The sequence below is a fragment of the Saccopteryx leptura genome, chromosome 2, assembly GCF_036850995.1.
Source record: "Saccopteryx leptura isolate mSacLep1 chromosome 2, mSacLep1_pri_phased_curated, whole genome shotgun sequence".
Taxonomy (NCBI): domain Eukaryota; kingdom Metazoa; phylum Chordata; class Mammalia; order Chiroptera; family Emballonuridae; genus Saccopteryx; species Saccopteryx leptura.
The window spans coordinates 278,720,660-278,742,549 of record NC_089504.1 but is presented as its reverse complement, the minus strand read 5'-3'; the positions used below and the strand labels follow the sequence as shown (position 1 = coordinate 278,742,549).

At 49.9% G+C, this 21,890-nt stretch overlaps 1 protein-coding gene across 22 annotated transcripts in view; it reads left to right on the top strand.

Moving 5' to 3' along the window:
• NFASC (neurofascin) overlaps positions 1–21,890 on the top strand; it is a 196,572-nt gene that overhangs the window by 119,142 nt on the left and 55,540 nt on the right. For 11 of the 22 annotated variants that reach the window (XM_066361966.1, XM_066361970.1, XM_066361976.1 and 8 more), the window contains 6 exons: positions 3,965–3,982; positions 4,732–4,837; positions 6,888–7,084; positions 7,513–7,635; positions 11,323–11,493; positions 15,517–15,567. In XM_066361966.1, the coding sequence (XP_066218063.1) occupies positions 3,965–3,982; positions 4,732–4,837; positions 6,888–7,084; positions 7,513–7,635; positions 11,323–11,493; positions 15,517–15,567 (666 nt within the window). The remainder of the gene's footprint in view (positions 1–3,964; positions 3,983–4,731; positions 4,838–6,887; positions 7,085–7,512; positions 7,636–11,322; positions 11,494–15,516; positions 15,568–21,890) is intronic. The other 11 variants (XM_066361982.1, XM_066361979.1, XM_066361978.1 and 8 more) reach the window with 3 other exon arrangements.

Genomic DNA, 21,890 nt, shown 5'->3' with positions numbered 1-21,890 from the left:
CATAACTTTTAATATGCACTGGGAAACCAAAAAATTTGTGTGATTCACTTTATTGAAATATTGGCTTTGTAGTTGTAGTCTGGAACCAAACCCACAATGTCTCCAAGGGATGCCTATTCTGTTAGTTACAGTTGCCATACTATAAATTAGATCCCTAAAACTTATGCATCTTATAGCTGGAAGTTTGTACCTTCTGACCAATATCCCTCACCCCCCAGCCCTTGGCAACCAAGACCTTTTCCCCACAACAAACATACCATCTAAAACCTTGTATTCGATTCTGTTCTTTGAGTTTTTTAGATTCCACATGTACCTGAGAACGTACAGTATTATCTTTCTCTGCCTGACCTCTTTCACTTAGCACAATGCCCTCAAGATTCATCTGTGTTGTGGCAAAGGCAGGAGATATGTGCACCCATTCATCCTTGCAGCATTATTCACAATAGCCAAGACATCGGAATAACGTAAAACTAGGCATGCTTAACTTTCCCTGTGTTGGAGGGTAACTGGGGGACTCAGGCAGAGGCTGCCCTGCTAGGTGTGCCCTCCTGCTCCCTTGCCCATTCAAGGGGCATTGTCTATGTCTGGAGGATAGGGCATTGCTTCTGCTCTGGTGAGTTTGGGTGCAGTGGGCTTCCAGGAACAGCCCTGGGCTGCTACACAATCCCTCATTGAAGTGCCCAGCCTTGCCCATTCAAGGGTCATTGCCTATGTCTGGAGGATAGGGCATTGCTTCTGCTCTGGTGAGTTTGGGTGCAGTGGGCTTCCAGGAACAGCCCTGGGCTGCTACACAATCCCTCATTGAAGTGCCCAGCCTCCAGTCCCCACCACTTTGCCAGCAGAGTCACACGCACCCACCTCCCCCACAGCCCCAAGGAGAACAGTGTGACCTTTGAAGAAAGCAAAGGGTCACCTCATCAGCCAAAGATGGCTTGCCAAAAAGTGAGTCTGCTGGCAGCTTGCTTTTCTCTCTCTCCCCATAGCAAGCGACTCAGCATTTTCTCCTAGGAACCCACAGAGGTGGGCAGTGGCATGGGAGAAACACTTCCTCCTCACCATCATCCCAAACAGTGCTGCAGAATGGCCTCCACAACACACACTCACACACACGCACTCGCTCCATCCCCCGAGGGATGCGTGCCAGGGGTCACAGCCATCAGAGTCAGGGAAGAGAAGAGGTGCATGGATGCTGGGTGGCATCTTCCTTGCCCCCTGCAGAGCCTGTTGGAAGAATTCCTCTATCTTGGGGGCCAGAAGAACAAATTTATTCTCCACTCTGTATTTGCCATCCAGCAAGTTCCATAGGAGAGACGGGCAGGTGGTGTGACACAGGATGGAGAATGGGGGGTCAGAGCACTAGTTAAGTCCCTTGGGCAGGGGGTCCCCTGTCCTCTCCCTGTGGCAGCTTGTCTTCTGGGTTGATCTGTTCCTGTAATAAATTCTTTGGTAGCACAATGGTGGCTACAGGTGTCATGACCTCTTTAGGCAAGTAGATTCTCAAGAGACCCCTGACCTGATTTCAGTGTGGGGCTAGGGACAAGACCCAGCTGTCTCTGACAGCCCTGAGCGTCTCCACTCCGTCAGGGTCTCCTCTCTAAGTTATCTTTGTACAAAATGTCAGGGAGAACAGAGTGCCAAGGCCACGCCTGGCCAAGGATGGATTTGTAGAAAAGAACTCTGGACCAGGCAGCAGAAGAGCTGGTTCTCACTCCAGTTTTGTAACAGACTTCCTATGTGACCTTGACCAAATGACTTCCCTTCCCTGGATTTGAGATTCCCTGGACAATGTCTAGAAATCTTTCCACTGAACCAGCATCTGATTCAGTAAGAGAGAGGCTTGAAGCCCACATGGGCAAAGCAGAGCCTTTGTCAGCCTTCCCATCTAGCGTGAGGCCAGAGCCTTCAACTCTGTGTGAGGACCCAGGAGACACCAACTGTCTCTTAAGATGAAAAACCAGGGGCCTGGGCTGTGGTCAGAAAGAATGGGTCAAGTGTCAGCCCTACTGCTTCTCCTGAAAGTGGCCCCTTCTCCGAAACGCCCTCCACCCCTCATGGAAGAACGTACCGTCTAAAACCAACCCCACTGCTTTCAGTCTCCCCAGAAAACTACGTGGATGAAGATGCTGCAGCAGAGAGCTCCACAGAGCAGGCGTCCAGAGCCCACAGACTCCTGCTCTGCCCCTGGACGTCCCATTCCTCTTTGTTTCCTGCCCCAGGGGCCAGGCAAATGGCAAAGCAGACAGGATTTCTCTTCAGTGCCCGAGAATTTCCCTTCTCTTCAGTTGGGCCATACACACCTGGCCCAGCTGAATTATTTTGAACCTTTTTGTGGGTCTTACTCTGGAGACTTTCACTTACATTCATTCCTGCCACCCTCCACCTCCCCTCTCTAATGTCTGTCTTCTCTCTCCTGTCCCTTCCCACAGCTTTGGTCCTGTCTTAACTCTGCCTTCTCCCTTTTTGAGAGATTGTCCCCTTTCTGAGTTTGTCAACTCCTCTCCCACATCTCACTGTAGTCAAGTCAGAAGGCTTCAAAGTCAGCAGCAGCCTCTGCTTCCCGCAGGAAGCACTCACTGTGAAAACGTCAGCCCACAACACCAGCACACTTTCTGACATCCACCCCAGTGTGAAATATGAAAGGCATATTCTTTTCTGATATAATCATAAGGAAAAGATATCTTAAAAAGTTACAGCAACAGATGTTCTCTTTTGTATAGACAAATTTTAACCAAGACTTTTACCCCACAAGGAACATACCATCTAGCCTGGCCAGGCGGTGGCCCAGTGGATAGAGCGTCGGGCTGGGATGCGGGGGACCCTGGTTCAAGGTCCCGGGGTCACCGGCTTGAGCATGGACTCATCTGATTTGAGCACAGCTCACCAGCTTGAACCTAAGGTCGCTGGCTTGAGCAAGGGGTCGCTTGCTCTGCTGTAGCTCCCTGGTCGGGGCACATGTGAGAGAGCAGTCAATGAACAACTAAGGTGCTGCAGCAGGGGGTTGGTGCTTCTTGTATCTCTCCCTTCCTGTCTGTCTCTCTCTCTGTCTCTTTCACAAAAAAAAAAAAAGAACATACCACCTTTTATTCGAAGCACGGCTCACAGACCACCCACATCCACATCGCCTGGCTGCTTGTCAGAAATGCAGGATCTACTGAATCAGAGCCTGCACTTTAAACCCCCCCTCCAGGTGATTCCTATGCTTGTCAAAGCTTGAGAAACATACACACCTGTACACGAGCATCTCAGGTGCAGGCTGGGAAGGTGTGTGCCACCTGGCCCCTTACCACTTTTGTAAAAAGCACAGAAAAGAGTGGTGGGCTCTGCTTCCTCCCACACTGTTAATACGTGGGATTTCCATAGGGCAGCGCACTTCTGCTGTGAGCAGGGCAATGGTCGTTCACCTGTCCCTAGAGTTGTCCAAAGGGTGACAAAGGAGGGGACGGTGAGGAAAGAAGATGCTTGCATGTGTGAAAGAGAACGCGGGACCGTGGGAGGAGCGAAGCGTGTGAACTTTGCTTGGCCCTTGGGGCTCTGTCCTGTCATAGTGGTTCCGACTCACCTCAGCCTTACCACCCTGGCACTGTTGGTCAAGGAGCATCTAGAGGTGATGGGTGGCATCTTCAGAGCCCAGCCTCTTTTGAGCAGCATTGCCACTTGACATTTGGACTTCCCTAGTAATATCTTCCTTTGGTCAGAAGCTGGTCTTTCTGCTCCGTTGTGTGGGTTGGTCCCTCAAGAGAGGTGTCGCCTTCTCCATGAAGCACACTAGGTCCATTCCACTCCAGCTTGGCTCTTCCACTGAGCTCCGCAGCTGGCAGGAAGGAGCCTGTGCGGAGTGTCCCCCGCCCCGCTTCTCCCTCCTCCCTGCATGCTGGGCGTGAGGACACCTGGGCTAACACGGTCATGTGTGATAACTGCTGTCTTCTTTTCTCCCCCCACATTGCTAACCCATCGGAACTAACAGCAAGCATTCAGAATGAGCGTAAGTCCTGGTGCCTCTCTGCACTGTGCGTCTCGGAGGTTGGAGGGCGGGGGAAGGCCAGGTGAGGGCACACCAGGGGATTCTTGGCCTTTGCACTCTGCCTGTTGTGTCTTCTTTACACCAGAGCCCCGTAGTGAGGTCCCTTACTGTGCGGGGAGGGAAGAGGCTCAGACTATGGAAAGGCAGGTGGGTAAGAAGGGCCAGAGCTTCCCCATCTGCAGGTGGCTAGCACAGGAGCAGCGGGAGAGGTGCAGCTCAGGACCGACAGCGACAGCGGGGAGCTGCTCCTTAGCCTGCAGACGGGTCCCTGGGAAATTCTTGGGGGACTAAAGCCTCTTTCAGCTCCCTCCTCACCACATTCTGGCCATCTGTTGATCCTCCAGGGCTCAGAACCATCACATCCCCTAGGTTCTGAAAATCTAGCTGCCTTTTGTTCCTTTATTCTTTCAACAAACATTTATCAAGAACTACTGTGCTCTAGACGTACTAAGCATCAAACATAAGAGCGGGTGAAACAAAAGCCTGGCCTTCAGTTTCTCACAGGAATACTGTGACATCTTAAAGGGAGTCTTCTTAATGCTTAGTCTGTGGCACGCATCCCTTTCCTTCGATCTCTGGAGTGGGGCACTGTCCACTTGCTGCTTGCCTGCTTTTCTGTGTGGCTCCCAGAGCTTTTAATTGCAGCCATTCTTCAAGCCAGAGACCGGGCAGATCCGCAGCCTGACCGCCTACTGTTTGCCCTGTTACAGTGCCCCAGCCCCCGACCATCACCAAGCAGTCCGTGAAGGACCACATTGTGGATCCCCGTGATAACATCTTGATCGAGTGTGAAGCAAAGGGGAACCCTGCCCCCAGGTGAGTGCACTGGCAGGAAAATCCAACCCGCAGGGAGGGAAAGGGGCCCTAAAGAGGGCATTTAAACTACTCCATTGCCATGAGCCTGATGGTAGTTGAGTCATCTGAGAAATTCAATTTATCCATTAAGACCCCACTAAGTAGAAAGTACAGTTTGGAAAATTAGCAAATTTAGCTGATGAGGAAACTAAGGACCAGAAAACTTAAGAGGGGTAAGTTCACACCAAAAACCAGGACTTAGATATTAAGTTCTGACTGTTAGAATAACACTGCCTATGTTCCCATCATCCCCCCATGCTTAGTTTATAGGAAGTCCCTCTCCCTAGCTAACTCGAGGGTCTTTTTTGTGTGTTTTTTTACTTTGTTTCGGGATCCACCCAGCATGCCCACTAGGGGGTGATGGTCTGCCCATCTGGGGCCCTTGTTCAGTTGCAACTGGAGCCGTTATTTAATGCCTGAAGCGGAGGCCATGGAGCCATCAGCAGGAGGGAAAGAGAGAGAGAGAGAGAAAGGGAGAAAGGGAGAGAGGGAGAGAGAGAGAGAAAGAAGCCACAGGGGAAGGGTAGAAGAGCAGATGGGCACTTCTCCTGTGTGCCCTGACCGGGAATTGAACCCAGGACATCCACACTCCAGGCTGATGCTCTACAGTTGAGCTAACTGCCCAGGGCTTAACTCGAGTTTTTCATTCTGAGCTGCTCTGCGTGTTTATGTGCATGTCAGCAAACATGAGCTAAAAGCCTGCTGGGCACTAGGCTCAGTGTTAGAGTTGTTCCTCATGCTGTCTTATTCGACCACCTCACCGCTCTTCAGGGAAGGACGTGTATGCCCTTGGGAGTGGAAGTAAAATGGAGGCACAGATATTCAGCACCTTTCCTAAGGTCACTCAGCTTGAGAGTGGCAGAGGCTGGATTTGAACCCAGGCCTCTGACCCTCCAGGTCAGGTTTCTTTCTACTGCATGGTAAGCATTGTTGATGTGGAGGTGGTATGCCGTCCTTTCCCCATCTTTAAAACAGCTTCCACAGGCTGGAGCTTTCAGGAGCCTCATGCCCGATTCCGACCCAGATGTGACAGGACCCCACATAGAGGGTATGGATCAGCAGGAGAAAGGAGGCAGGGTGGAGCCGCAGGTGTGTGGCAGCTGTTTTCTGGCCCTTTCCCGCACCCCCAGCTATGTATGAGCCTGTGTAACTCAGAGCTGTGGGCCTGGAGCAAGCAGAGCCACCGTCGCCCACAGGGGAGAAGCGGGAGTTATCCTGAAGGGTCAGCCAGGGCTTGGCTGACCTTGCTTCTGAGGTTTTGGCTTCCCCCATGTTCTTTTATGGGGACAACAATTCCTAACAATGAGCAGCCACTGCTGCTCCTGCTTCTTTTAAGGTTATATCCTGGGCAGCTACAGACGCACATCCCCCAGGAGAAGCAGAGGGGTGTGCCAGCCCCTTCCCCCTGGGGCTCAGGGTTATGAAGGCTGCTTTTGTCTCCCAAAGCTGCCTCTTCTGGGCTATAATATGCGGCCACTGCCTTATAGTCTCCGCCCACTGAGCAGGGGTGCAGATAACCTGAACCACTTCACTTTGGCTTTAGAGCCAATTATCAAATAAGGAGGCAGGAAGAGTGGAGTCAATTCCCTGGTGCATGGGGGAGGGGTGAAATATGAACTTGGGTTTGCATTCCTATTCGGATGTTGAAAATGCCCCAGAGTGGAGGCAGCAGCTGACTATGGATTTTTTAAAATCAAAATCACTGCCTACTCCTTTAAAGAACATAATTCCTAGGGGCTACTTGCTAACTACCTTGTGGAACTATGACTCCCAGCCTTGGCTGGGTCTAAGTACTGTCAGGGACCGGCCCCTGGCGATTCAGCTGAGTGGGACTGGGGATGCTGCATTCAGGATTCCCAGGAGGCTCTGCCAGTAAGTCCGGGCTGGGCCCATTGGTATGAAGGTATGGTTTTGTGACTGAGTCAGGGACTAGGGCCCTGAGATTATCACCTGGAGCCCAGAACCCATCCTGTTACTTTTTGTTGCTCTGCCCCTCCCCCCATTTCTACAGCTTCCACTGGACTCGCAACAGCAGGTTCTTCAACGTCGCCAAGGACCCCCGAGTGTCGATGAGGAGGAGGTCTGGGACCCTGGTGATTGACTTCCGCAGTGGTGGGCGGCCAGAGGAGTATGAAGGGGAATACCAGTGCTTTGCGCGCAACAAATTCGGCACAGCCCTGTCCAATAGGATCCGCCTGCAGGTGTCCAGTGAGTAGCATGGGGCAGGGTCGAGATACCCTGCTCCTAGGTCCAAGGAGGGTCATTCTAGAAGGGCCGCCCTTACCCTTGGCCTGTTGGTGCTTTGGGGACCTGCATGTCCTGCTTGCTTCTCCACCTCTGAACAGGGTATACCTCCCCCAACTCAGAAAGATTTCCTGAAAAGGAAGTTTTCGAACTAGAGTCTTGAACAACTTCACTTTGGGCACAGGAGGAGGAGGAGGAGAGGAGCCTTCGAAGATATGCATCCATTCAGACAAAAGTCCTCTCCCCTCCTTGGGCTCATGGACCCTGTCCCTCTGCCCTATCATGCTGGTTCTCCTGTTTCTCATTCTTCTCACATGCCTGGCTCTAACCTCACTCCTTTCCCTGGCCCCATCCATCACCCTCGTTTCAACCTCCTTTGTGTTTCTCCCCAGAATCTCCCCTGTGGCCCAAGGAAAATCTAGACCCAGTGGTGGTTCAAGAAGGCGCCCCCTTGACTCTCCAGTGCAATCCCCCACCTGGACTTCCATCCCCAGTCATCTTCTGGATGAGCAGCTGTAAGTCTCGGAGACTTGGTGTTTTCTGCCAATTTTATCTTAGGGAGTGTGGTGGGTGTGTTAAATGGGGAGACGCTTGCCCAAGGCTAGAAAACCTTGACTTGTGAGAAGCAGATGTTAGGTGGCTCCGTGGCTAAGAACAGGCTCTGTAGAGAGAGGCTGCTTGGGTTCGTTTTCTGCTATTAGCTGTGTGATCTCAAGCAAGTTGCTTACCATCTCTAGGCCTCAGTTTCCTCTTCTTAAAAAATAGGGTTGATAATTATACTTACCTAATAGAATTATTGTAAGGATAAATAAATAAGTTAATAATATGTCCAAAGTACTTATAACAGGGCCAGACACATAGTAAGTGCTCAGGAATATCTGTGATGATGAAAAGCAAGAGAAAAAGGAATAAGGAAGAAGAGGAGAAACTGTTTTTCCAATGGGCCCATTGAAGGCAGGTTAATACCAACCCTCTTTCAGTCCTCTGTCTAGATTCACTCTTCGTGTTAGGACAGAAGCAGGGAATACGGGAATGAAACCTGATAAAGGGGAGAGGATATTTGGAGCAGGGGGACAGGGTACCATCATTCAGAGCTTGTCCTAGCTCAGTTTTGGAATGAGGTTCATTTAACCACTCTGGACCTCAGTTTCCCTCAGTTTCTTCCTCTGTTTTCAATCAAACTAGAGGTGGGGGGGTGCATTATGAAGGTGATAAGAAAACTGTTATCTATCTTCCTGGCGTCCCTTCCTCACTCCATTTCTCCTTCCCAATATATGTATGCATCCATCTATCAATCCATAGGCCCTCCTGCCTTTCTGCCTATCCTCCCTCATTCTCTCCTGAATTCTTACCAGCCTGCTTCCCAAAGAGGCAGCCTGTTAGTGAGGCCGCCTGGGGGTTGCTCTGCAGAGGAGAGTGGCTATGTGCCCAGTCATTGTCCCCCTCTTTCCTCATCATGGTGCACGTCTGTGGGGAAGGCTGCCTGGCCACAGGCTGCGGGTTGGTCTGTCAGCGAACAGGGCAGACTCCTTCTCTCACTCCCTGTCTCGGACTTGTACTTCCTGAGCAGATCTCATGACCTTCCTTCTCTTTCCATCCTCACTGACATCCCCCCAGCACAAGCCACCATCAGCATTTCCCTGGGTTACAAAACTTATCCACAACTGGCCTTCCTGGTCCTTCTAAAAACATAAATGTGGCACAGAGGACCCAGAAATAAACCTGCACCTTTATGGACAATTAATATTTGACAAAGGAGGTAAGAGCATACAATAGAGTAAAGATAGTCTCTTTAACAAATGGTGTTGGGAAAATTGGACAGCTACCTGCAAAAAAAAAGAAACTAGACCACCAACTTACACCAGTCATAAAAATAAACTCAAAATGGATAAAAGACTTAAATGTAAGTCGTGAAACCATAAGCATCTTAGAAGAAAAGAGGCAGTAAGCTTTCCGACATCTCACGCAGCAATATATTTGCTGATTTATCTCCATGAGCAAGTAAAATAAAAGACAGGATACATAAATGGGCCTATATCAAACTAAAAAGCTTTTGTACAGCTAAAGACAATATGAACATAATAAAAAGACAAATTGTTCAATGGGAGAACATATTCGACAATACATATGATAAGGTGTTAATAACCAAAATTTATAAAGAACTTGTAAAACTCAACACCAGGAAGACAAAAATCCAATCAAAAATGGGCAAAAGAGATGAATAGACACTTCTCCAAAGAGGACATACAGATGGCCAATAGACAGATGAAAAAATGTTCAACATCACTAATCATTAGAGAAATGCAAATTAAAACCACAATGAGTTACCATCTCACACCAGTCAGAATTGCACTCATCAACAACACATGATAGGTGGTGGCGAGGATGTGGAGAAAAGGGAACCTTCCTGCACTGCTGGTGGGAATGCAGACTGGTGCAGCCACTGTGGAAAATAGTATGGAGATTCCTCAAAACTTTAAAAATGGAACTGCCTTTTGACCCAGCTATCCCACTTTTAGGAATATATCCCAAGAACACCATATCACTGATTCAAAAAAAGAAATGCACCCCCATGTTTATGGCAGCATTGTTCACAATAGTGAAGATCTGGAAACAGCCCAAGTGTCCGTCAGTGGACGAGTGGATTAAAAAGCTTTGGTACATATATCCAATGGAATACTATGGGGCCATGAAAAAGAATGAGATACTACCTTTTGTAACAACATGGATGGACCTGGAAACTATTATGTTAAGTGAAATAAGCCAGGCAGAGAAAGAAAAATATCATATGACCTCCCTCATTTGAGGAATCCAAGGAACAATGTGAACTGAGGAACGGAATTAAACCTGAAGGGAAGGGGAGAGGGAACTGTTGGGAGGGGAGCAAGGGATATGTTGAGGGGAATATGGGGGAGGGGGATGCAATTGGGGCAACATTAGAATTTATGTAAACACAAATTAAATTTAAAAAATAAATAAATAAAAATAAAAAATTATAAAAACATAAATGTGGCAGTTCATTTATATGCTCAAACCCTTCATCGACTCCTCCATCACCTCAGACAAAGTCTGGACACCTTTCTCAGGCACACAGCCCCCTTCCTGATCTGTCTCTGGCCCTTCTCCCACCACCCAGCCCACGGCCCCCTCCCTCTATCTCAGGTGCTCTCACCTTCTCTTCCGCCTTGCAAATGTTCTGCAGCCTTCAAGCCACAGCTCAAGCCCCCAAAATTGTACTGGCTGCTCCTTTTCTCAGCTCCTCCCTTCTCCTCTGGGCTTCCCACTTGCCACTGAATTGAGTTACTCATTTCTCCACTGTCTCTTCCACTAGACTGCAGGCTCTTTGACGACAGGAACTGTCTTTTCTTACTCCTCTCTCTTTCCCCAGTACCTAGCACAGTGCCGGCACATAGTAGGCCAACAGGAAATCTCTGATAAATGATTTGAAGAGCTTACCAGCCCGTATTGGAAAGTAGGCATCATTAACTTTGTGCTTTAAGAAATGGTGACTTAGAGAACACTCATGGGGGTAAGAAGGAGTTTGCTATGAGTAGTCAGCCTCAGAAGTAGTATACTTTTATAAACCAAATAGCCTGGGAACCTGGCATATGCATTTACATCAGTGGCAGTGCTTGGAATAAATGTAGCTGATGTAGTCAGCATTCTTAGCCACTCTTAGGATGTCGTTAATTTTAAAAAGCACACATTTTTATATTCTCCCATCTCTAAAATTGGAAGGCATCCTAAATCAATGGTGTGTATCATTGATTGGTATGCATCTTACGATCATATCTGATAGTGCTTTTTCCTTTCTTGGGGACTGGAAGAGAGTAAAAAATAAAACAAGTGAATTTGACTTTTGATTTGGGAGCATCTGAAGAATTGTGCTCCCACCCTGGGACCTCTGGGCCAGTCTGATCTTTTGTGGTGTGAATGGGAAATAGAAAAGTATAGTCATAGAGCCTGGGCGTGGTGGACAAGCAGGTCTCTCCCTCACTGCTTAGGCAACCAGAACATTTAAGTCCTTTACTTTCTTATCTGTAAAACAGGAGTAAGCCCCACCTCAGAGTTGAAAGTGAGGTGGCACTCCGGCCCCCCACCCCCCGCTCACGGCCCTGTGCAGGAGCTCACTCGCCAGAAACACGATGTTGTTACTGTTGTCATTACTGCTAACCTCCCACTGTACCTCTGCTTCCTTGCAGCCATGGAGCCCATCACCCAAGATAAGCGGGTCTCCCAGGGCCATAACGGGGACCTGTACTTCTCCAACGTGCTGGTGCAGGACATGCAAACCGACTACAGCTGCAACGCCCGCTTCCACTTCACTCACACCATCCAGCAGAAGAACCCGTTCACGCTCAAGGTCCTCACCAGTAAGTGCAGGCCCTGCCCAGGGCTGGAGGCCGGGCTTGGCGGCCCACCTAGCCCGAGCAGCCCAGGTATCTGCTCTGGGGGGAGCCTCAGCCCTGAGGCTGACCTAGAAAGCCCTCCAGCTCATTGTGCCTGAACTACTTCAACGTCTCCTGATTCTGAAGCCTTGAGTCCAATGGTCCCACTCTAGGTCAGTGCCTCTCAGACGTGGGTGCTTCGCCTCTTTGTGCTGCATTAGCTCCCAGGGGACTTGGACACACACCAGAACTCAAGGAGCGCTGCTTAAGTCGTTATCGGCATGCCGGTCGTGTACTCGGCTTGATTATGTCTTGCGTTTCTAGTCGTTATTTGGTTATCTTTATTTCTAGAATAAAACCACAGCACAGAATTAGTGGGTACACCTACCTGAACTGTATTTGATTCTGTGATATGTATATGTTGGACCATATGGAATCACTGTGTTTACAAGTTTCAGGTTTATGTGTAGTTTTATTTGTTTTCATTTTTATTCCCTGATCTCTTTGGTACCAAAGCAGATCGGCATTTCCTGACCCATCAGAGCATGGGTGGCCCTCCACAGAGGAGAGAGAGAAGCTAATCAGTCAGACAGACTTCTTGCCAGGGACCTGCTGGCCTGCAGCTCTGGCTGCAAGTCCTCCACCTCCTCGGGCCATTGAAAGTGGCTGTGTTGGTTTACCCGGTGGATTTATGACATGTCTTCCAGAGAAGAGCCCTCCCTCCCCAAAGACTGTAATCTGACTCAAATCTGAATGATGTTTCCCACACTGTGGACAGGGATTGTGAGGGTGGCCAAGCAGAGGCCACGACACGGGCTCTGGCAGCTTTCACAGGTCGGAGAAAAGAGGCTGAACCCTGCCTTCCTGGAGCCCACGCGTGCAGGTGGTTGATGACGTGTCCCGGGGTGACATGGGACTGGGGCAGAGGCTTGTTACTGTTGTCATTACTGCTAATCTCACTCAGGACCGTGGGTGCCGGCCCCCACGTGCTGTCCTCGCCTCGTTGGTCCTTGTTCACGGTGGACACAGGCGGTGCTGGGCTGGCCCGGCCCACTCCATCCCCTTTGTGGCGCCGAGGTGGAGCCATAGGAAGTGCTTCCCCATCTCCTGAAATGGGTTATTTTATTCCTTTTTCTTCATTTTCTTCCCTTTTTCACTTCCTTCCTCTCCGTTTCCCTTCTTTCTTACTTTCTTCTTTCCCCCTCTCTCATCGTCTCTCTCTCTCTCTCTCTCTGACCCCATTTTACCCACTTCTAAGCCTCCCTTTCCTGCCTCTGCAGGTCCCCACACATTGTTCTGAGCTGTCAGAATTTGACAGCCAACAGGATGGCCAGAAACCCAGGGACAAGCCCCACATGTTCCTGGCAGAGTCACCCAGCTCCGGGCTGCTTGCTGTCCCCTCCCTGGCTTTCTTATTCTGGACTTGGGCCCAGAGGGGAGCCCTGGAGAAGAAAATTGGGTTGTCTGAGGTGTCTCCTCAGTGCACGTCAGGGGCGGCTGCTGCCAGCTGGCCAAGCTGGGGAGGACAGTGTGGTCTTCCCAGGACTTCAGAGTGACCTTCGGAGCCGGGACAGGACCGGCAGTGGGAGGGGAAAGAGTGTCAAGAGCAAGACGCTCACTGAGCCAATCCCTGGACAGCCTGCTGGGACCTGGGTCCCCTTCTCCCTGCCCGGGAGGTGCTTGAAGTCAGCCTGCTGTCTGAGGACTGAGTTCCATGACTGTCTGTGGTCCTGGGCAGAGGCCTCCACTGCCACACAAGGTTGAGGCGGGTAGAGATTTCAACCACATTTAGAAGTTGGGCTTTCCAGAAACATCCTTTTCTCAAATATAGGAGATATCTATTTCTGTTCCATTTCTGGGCTCCCTGTACCACTGAAAACTCCTCCTAATGCTGAGGAAACTCAGGTACTGTGAGCAGAACCCCGTCAGCTTCCTGGAGTCTCCCAGGGGCAGCTTTGGCTGGGAGCGAGTTCTGGGCATCTCTGCCAGCCCACATCGGGCACAGTTGCTTTAAATAGCACAGTTATGCTTCTCAGACCTTCAAACCAGGTCTGGGGGTGGGAGGCGAAGCAGCCAAGTTGGGCCGGCTTCTGAGACTGGGTTCTCCAGCAGGGGTTTCTATCACCGTTTGCCCAAAGGGGGAGAAATATATCTCATCACAGTCAATTTTGTATTACCTGCAGTAAAGGAAGGGGTATCGAACACACAACACTGAGCAATCTAAAATCATTTGTACAATTTGTTTGGGGATGCAGTCAAAGAGTACAGACCCAGTGGTTAGACTCTATCATCCTCATACAACACCAGGGTGGTTAACTCTTTCTCAGACCAACACAAAATTTCTGACGGACTGGAGGTTAAAAACCACTGGTCTAAGTGACACTCTTACACCAGGCAAAAGGTCTCTCTGAATTTCTCATATGTGCTCCAGAATCCACAAATTGAGGTGTATTCCAAGCTTGGGTCAGTCTCTGAATGGGAACATGAAACAGGCCCTGTCATCCGTGTGTGTCCCGGTCCTCCCCCCAGGAGGAGACAGAAGGGGCATGTTACCTCTTGAGTCCAGCCACAGCCGTGCCTACCCTTTGCCACTCTGACTCTCCACCCCCTGCAGGTCAAGTCCTACCCTTAGCTCCAGATAATCCCAAACCGACTTCCCAAACCCAGGTTAGGTCTTTTACCACAAACCCCATCTTAAGGGATAGTTCTAAATACTGAAACTCCTCCTACCCTACCGGGGTGCTAGCAGATTTGGGATGTAAGCAGTGCAGTCCCAGGAAAGAGCCATGGGCTCCGCAGTGAGTTGTAAGGGGGTTTGAGCCGCCTCCAAATGTGCTAATGTCCTGGCACACCACCGCTCCTCCCTCGGGCAGTGGGGCCAGTTCCGGGCTCTTAGGGCTGTCTGCTTGGCTTCCGAACAGCTGCTCCACCCCACCCTCTGTGGCTCTGTCACCCCTGTGGCTGGAAGGAGGTCAGTGGTGGAGGAGTGAAAAGCTAGTTAAGGATCTTGGCATGACTGTGTGCCCTATTTCAGAATGTCTTTCTCACTGAGAGTTAAGAGTCCAAGGGCTTTACTTACCTGATGTTGGAACCAAGGCCACTGGTCTTGCTCCTTAAGGAATGTCTTCACCCCAAGACCATCTAGAGAGTTCTGAATCTCCAGCTTAGTCAGCAGGCCTTTCCCAGGCCAAAGGGTAGAACTCAAAGCACCCATGCACTGTCTCTCTCTCCCCCTCCCTCTCCCTCCCCTCCACCCTCAAACTCCCTTTCTAACCCTAAAATCTGACCCTCGGTCTGGCTCTCCCCACCTCTCTGGACCACTCCCAGCTTCCTCAGAAGGAGGCCTTTCTACCAACAGACACATCTGGGAGCCCAGGGTGTTGCCCAGTGGTCAGGTTAGTGGGCACTTGTTGCTGGTCAGCACATGTTTGTTGGGTGCTGTCAAGGGTCCCTCTCTCCCACTCCGCTGCTGAACTGTTTCTCAGCTGTCTTCTCGTGCACCGCCCGCCCTCTGCACCGTAGCTTCTGCCCAGGTAGGACTCGGCTCTCTTGCAGGGCTCACTAACACTCCTTTCTCTTTAGCTTCTCCAAGAGCTGGCCTGATCCAGAGACCTGGCAACTGCGGCTTTCGATGGGAAGCAGTTGTTCAAAAGACTGCTACAGGATGCCACTAATCCTTATCTCATTTGAAAAGATAGTAGGACTAAGCAATTCAGGATCAGAGTCAAGCCTAATTTTTTTTTTAATTAAAAAATAAACTTATTTTTATCATTGCCTTCTTTTGCAGGATTTAACCTTTTCTTCCTTTTTTGGGCTGTTTTGTGTTGCTTGTCCCTCACCAAACACATTTCCTTTCCAAATGTGCCGTGTCTTGCCTCCGCAAAAGACCGCTGACGCTCTGCCCGGTTGTTCCTGCGGCTTTGCGTTTCCGTTCCCTCCCGTTGATGCCTACGCCTCTGCGACCTCTCTGTGGCCTCCCGTTTGCTCACCCTCTTTTGTTTATTGCAGACCACCCCTATAATGACTCGTCCTTAAGAAACCACCCTGACATGTACAGTGGTGAGTCGCTGTGGTAACCTTGGGAGTAACCTTGCCTGTCCTAACCCCAGTTTGCCTAACTTGACTGACGCCATGTCATTAACTCGTGCCGAGTGGCAGGTCTGACAGTTGGCCGGGCCAGGATGCCAAGGTGCCACCTCCAGAATTCTGCTTGCCAGGAAGACAGGGGCCAGTTTGGGAGTTTGAGGTGGCTCGTGTGGTGGTGTGGTCTCCTCGTACCTGCAGGCCTCCAGTTGCTGAATTCTGGACAAGCTGGTCAAACCAGGGTAGAACTTCAAAAGAGCTTCTTGGAGGGTTCAGTAGAAACTTAGGCATCGGTGGTAGATGGATGGAGACTATCTGTGGATAGATAACCTGAGAAGGAAACAGTAAGTCTGGTCCTATTAGTAGTTTAAAGAGCACAGAAAGCTTTGTAATATGAGTTTGCTTAACTCTCAAGTGTCTGAATATGACTTGCCTGCTCTGTAGTCTGGCCACAGCTCCTGGGGATCCTATCTCACAGGTCCCTTATCTCTAAAATCTACCTGGGAACTAGGAGTGAGAGTCCAGCTCTGAGTTCTCTTTCGAGGTGAGTATAAATGAAGATGTCCTGTCACCTGGGCCTCTTCTCCCCTCTGGGAGTGGCACACATTCAGTGCCCACCAGTCCACACATTTGCAAGTCATGGAACAGTTTCCATGAGGCATATTTCTAACTCATCACACAACTGGATGCTCAAGCTGATTAGTGGAGTAATTGGCTATTTCCACACCTGGGTTGCTCCCACCATGGCTCAAGAATGTCTTGTTTTCCCTGAGCAGCTAGAGGAATCATCGTTTTCTGGCTTCAGCATGACAGCTGGCCCCATCGTCAGTTCTGCCTCTAAGCGGAGGCTGTAGGTCCCCAGAGGGGTCATTGTGGGCTCAACTATGTAGATAGGAAGTGTCTGTATTGTGATGTGCTAATATAAACAATGATCGAGTCTGCAGTGGGGGATGGCAAGAGGGAGTGAGAGCCAGGGGGAGAGAAAAAGGCTCAAACTTGGCACCAACCAGCTACAGCCACAGTGAGATCCTGCCAAGCAGATTTACTGCCTGAGGAAGCAGGGGACCTTTGTTGGATTTTGAGCGTTGTTTGTTTTCAAAATAGTTCAGCCAGCCACCATTGTGTCAAGAGCCCCAGTGCACTGGTGTGGAATGTGCCTTTTTCTAAATTGGATTCCGGGTAATCTATTATAGAAGTATTCTTAAAGCTGGAGTATATGAGAGCCAGAAGATTCCTTAGAGACCATCTGGTCCCAGCTCCTCGCTTTATGTGAGATAAAACATTCAGAGGACATGCATGTAGAGTTGTTTTATCAGTGGAGTAAGTTTGAGTGGTTCCAGCCATTTAAACCAGTTTGTGACCAGTGATATTATTACAAGTGAATAAAGCGGGAGTTATAAGAACCGGCAAGGGCTATCAAACCAAGCAAAACTCATAAGTGATCACATTGCTACCAGGATGGGACTGGGCCTGGAGCACGTCTACCGCGGGCCAGCCGGTAGTGTGTGGGTTCTGGACTTCATGCAGGGAAGATGTCACAACATGACTCCAGGTGATTTTGAGAGTACATTTGATTAAAGTGAAACAAGGAAGGGACTAGGATAGAAGCAGCAGCGGAGAGTCTGGGCAGGGCTGCTCGGACTCTCTAGAACTGTGATAGGAAAGAAGGCAGCCAAGGCGGGGCTGCTGGCAGCTCACTGGAAAGCCAGAGAAAAGGTGACCTTGAAGACAGGTTCGGGGGGTTAGCCTGGTTGCAGGTCTCGTTGGAGACCCGTAGAGTTTAGAAGAAAGATAATTCACTCAAAAAGGAGATTCATGTGGAGGTGCCCCAAGTAGGACACGCTCTGGCTTTTTTGTCTTAAGGGGGTTTATCTGCTTTCCAAGGCAGGGATTTTAGGGGAGGTCTCAGGGGAGGGTCTCAATAGAATATTCATCAGCTTTGCCGAGTGTGCCCTTTCAGGGTCACCATCTCCACTGACAGGTCGGCACCAGGGCCCAGGATCATTAGTCATTACAGCTGGTCCTGGTGGCACCTGCCTGGTTTTGCTGCTTTTTGGGGCCTGCCTGGAGATGAAATACAACTGAGGCCTAGATGTTATCTCTTAGGAGGAAAGGTCAGGGGGTCTAAACTGCATGACCAGTGATATGAAAGTCGGGAGGTCTAAATCACATGACCAGCTACTATATGAAAGTCAGGAGGTCCAAACCACATGGCCAGCAACGTGAAAGTCAGGGAGTCTAAACTATTTGACCAGCGGATATGCCGAGGGAGGGAAGGCCACCCTGGGGTCCGGCACCGGTTTTGCCTGTTGCTAGGCACCCAGGCTTTCTGCCCCAGTGACCTTCTGTACCTGGCTGTAAATTGCTTGACCAGTTTGTTCAGTTATTTGTCTTCGTTTCCTCATTCCATTTGCCAAGGAATTTTTCTAGCTTCTTACTCTCCTGCCTCAACGTGAAAGTGACCCCTTCTCTTCCATTCAAGGTAGAATGGGGCTGACCAAGCGTAAAGCCAGCTGGAAAGGACATAAAGACAAAGTGAGGCACATATTGAACAAAGAACAGCTACAGTGAATGGTTCTAGAAAGAAATAGATAGTGAAAAGAAAGAGAAGATAAGATCCTTCCTGAGTTCAGAGGGCTGGACAGAGAGACTCAGTGCAATGAAAAATGCCCAGTGCCGTTCTGCGCTTTGCTCTTGTATAGAGTAGTAGGTCTGCCCCATAATTATTACATCTTGTTCTAGCGATTTCTGCAGTGGTTTGGTCTCCTCTAAACATATACCAGATGCCCCCGATTTGCCACTTACAATGTACCCAGGCCAGGAGACTAGGAAGATACGGGTATGCACTCTGAAGTAAAGTGCCTTGAATCAAACGCAGGCTTCAGGACACACCATTGACTGACCTGGGCAAGTCGTTAGCATTTCAGAATTTGAATCCTTTTTTTTTTTTTTTTTTTTTGTATTTTTCTGAAGCTGGAAACGGGGAGGCAGTCAGACAGACTCCTGCATGCGCCTGACTGGGATCCGCCCGGCACGCCCACCAGGGGTGATGCTCTGCCCATCTGGGGCGTCACTCTGTTGTGACCAGAGCCACTCCAGCACCTGAGGCAGAGGCCACAGAGCCATCCCCAGCGCCCGGGCCATCTTTGCTCCAATGGAGCCTTGGCTGCGGGAGGGGAAGAGAAAGAAAGGAAGGAGAGGGGGAGGGGTGGAGAAGCAGATGGGCGCTTCTCCTGTGTGCCCTGGCCGGGAATCGTACCCGGGACTTCCGCACGCCAGGCCAACGCTCTACCACTAAGCCAACCAGCCAGGGCCGAATTTGAATCTTTTCATCTGCAAAATGTATTACCTGCCCCATAAGATTGTTGTGAAGATTAAGTTAGATGATGTACATATGGTTCCTAGTATGGTGTCAGACACATCGGTGATATTGAAGGGAATGGTGTGGTACTGACTGTATCAACTATAATTGTTCTGTGCTTCTGAAATTAGGGAGGGCCAGAGCACTTGAAGACAAGCCAAGGGGAGATGGGTAGGCACAATTATGGAAAGTACTTTAGAGGGAGAAGTTTTAGGGCTGACTAGACAAATAAAAGCTGTTTATATCTCAGTTGTGCTGAGATCTGGGTAAGAGAAAAGCTCCAGCTACTGCATCTCAGAAGAGCTTTTCCAGCAGTGGAAGATAATCAGGTGTTATAGACAGAGTTTTTCCCCTCTGCTGGGGTGGCTGGTCCTCTGTGCCTAGAGCCAGAGAGTTAGATGAGATGCCGGAGGTCCAGCCCATGAGTTCTCACTTCTGAGAACTGAAAGCAGCAAATGGAGGACTCCGCTGCCCCTAAAAGCTGTTTTTGGCAAAGGTTCTTGGGTACGTCTGACTCACTCAGGTCTCCGCTTTATTGACAGGCAGCACTTGCCAGAGGGGGCAGCTCGGATGTTCAGCAGTCTTGACCTTTCCTCTTGCAGGAGACAGTTGAGGCATTTTTCATTGGCCCTTTAAAGTCAAGGGGCTTGAGGCAGTGTCATCGCTGGATGTCCCCAAGCTGACCGGATTCCTTTGGAAACTCATGTGCCTGCTCTTGGGCCACTGCTGTGAGGGCAGGAGAGCAGAGCCCCCCCCCCCAGGCTAAAGGCCAGGTGGCCCACGTGGAAGTTCTTCCTAAGTCCATGCAGAGATAAGCTGTGGGACCTGCGTTCTGAGTTTGATCAGGAATTGGGTCGACCCCAGCCCCGAAAATCAGATAGAGTAAGAGAAGCATCATCAGGCTGGGCAGCTCGCTGGGGGTCCCGCCTCCGGGGTCAAAGAGAGGGTGTCCTATGACACCCTTGGAAACTCATCTTCCACCACTTCGAGTCTCGCAGAGTCTCATAGAGTAACCGCCTTTGTCTCAGAGCTTCTTCCTGAGTTTACTTCTCCAGGGAGAGAAATTAGCCACCTTCCCTTGGGACAAGTGGGTACCGATGCCACCAACTGGATTATCCTTCATAAATTTTAGATCCCTCCTGCGGCAGCTGACCACATCTCTTCACAGCCTCCCCTTCGGGTACAGCCCTCCTGTCCCATGATGTTATCATGTATCACCCTGGCTCCTCTTCAAGCTTTTCGTGGCCTTAAGAATCCAGTTAAGATGCCTTTGGAGCCCCTTAGTTCCCAACGCAGCTTCTTTTCTTCCAGCTTGGGCCTGAGTTTAGTTAATAGTCACCGAGGAGAGATGGAATCCTATCTGAGACAATGAGAACAATATTTGAGACAAACAGTGGAAGAGTTTGACCAGCGCAACCCACTAAGGCAAAAATATCTTTCTCCTTCACCTCTTTTGCCCTTGGATTTCGTTTCTCTTTGATTTGATCATGAAACATATTCCCAAAGCTGTAGGGATAAGTGCGGTATCCATCTTTAAAGAGAGGCAAGATAAAAGAGATGGTAGAACACAGCTTTGGTGCTTGTGACCTTGGCAAGCCTGTTGACGTCACTGAGCCTCAGTTTTCTCTGGTGAAAATGGGGGTGATACCCCAGGTTTGCTGTGAGGATTAAACATGGTTGATAACATAGAGTTGCTAGCACAGTGCTTGGTCCATAGTGAATGCTCAGCATATGGCGGCCCTGATTATTACCTATGATTCCTTGGGATGTTCTTCCCTATATTTTTGAGCTTTGGCTTGTTTCCCGGTAGCTTCTCCCCTTTTAAGATATTTCTCTGGTTGCTAGCGCACATCCTACACATGAGTGCTATAACCTTTTTACAATCCCAGCTGCGGCGTGTCAGGGCACCACAGCGGGACTCTGCTCACTTCTCCTTCCCAACTTAGTGTTTTGCTGGTCATGTGTGCTTGTGGTGCTGCATGCTACAGTGTGAATTAAACGTCCACACGGTCACACATTGGTTTCTGCAGATTGTGTCCCTGCGGGAAGGAACATGCCAACTGAGCTGGGACCTCATCTACATAATCCTAGGGTTCGTGGCACTCGACAGATTCCCCAGCCTGACATCAGAGCCGCCTGTGTGAAATCTCCCTCTCCTCATGGTGCCCTTGACCTTGTGTTGTCTGGCCGTTTGGGTGATTCCATGACGATGGGTGGGAGGAAGCTGCTGCTTTGATGTCAGGCTTCCTTGGTATTGAGAACTGGATGCTACAAGAGTTAGAGATATATAGATGGTAACCAATTAACCACATAATGGATTAACGCCTTCGGTAGCCACTGTTGTATATGTGTGTGCTGGTAGGACAGATGAGGACATCTACAGAGGAAAAATAACATGCGGGGGACAGTTTTTGCCTCATTTTGTTCTCTTCTCGCCTTGAATGCAGTCATCCCACAAACGTTTATTGAACACTTGCTATGTGCCATGTATCATGCCAGCCGCCTAACTGCCTCTGCATGTGTTTCCTCACTTCTTCCCCCCACAAAGGGATAAAACAGACATAAGCTCTATGAACTGCACTCCCCCAATGGTTAATGGCAAGAAGCTGAATGTCCCTAGGACAGGACCCCGCTGATCCAGCCGGGCATCAGCTGGTCCAACAAGCTCCTTTAGGAGACACCAATGTCACAGAGACGGAATTCCCTGCCCCTCCGTCCTCTCTCGGCCAGCATTCGTTAACAGTCAGTCCCCACCCAGGAAAATGCCTCTGTTCTCCGGCAGTCCTGCCTCCCTCCCACCTCTCACCTCTCACCTCTCCGGCCAAGTGGAAGACCCATTAAGCCCATGAGTAGGCTCAGCTTGTGTGTTTATTTATACACCGTCAGCCGGGGTGCCCTGCCCAGCCTCCCTGTGCTTTGGGCTCCTGGTTAGAAATGC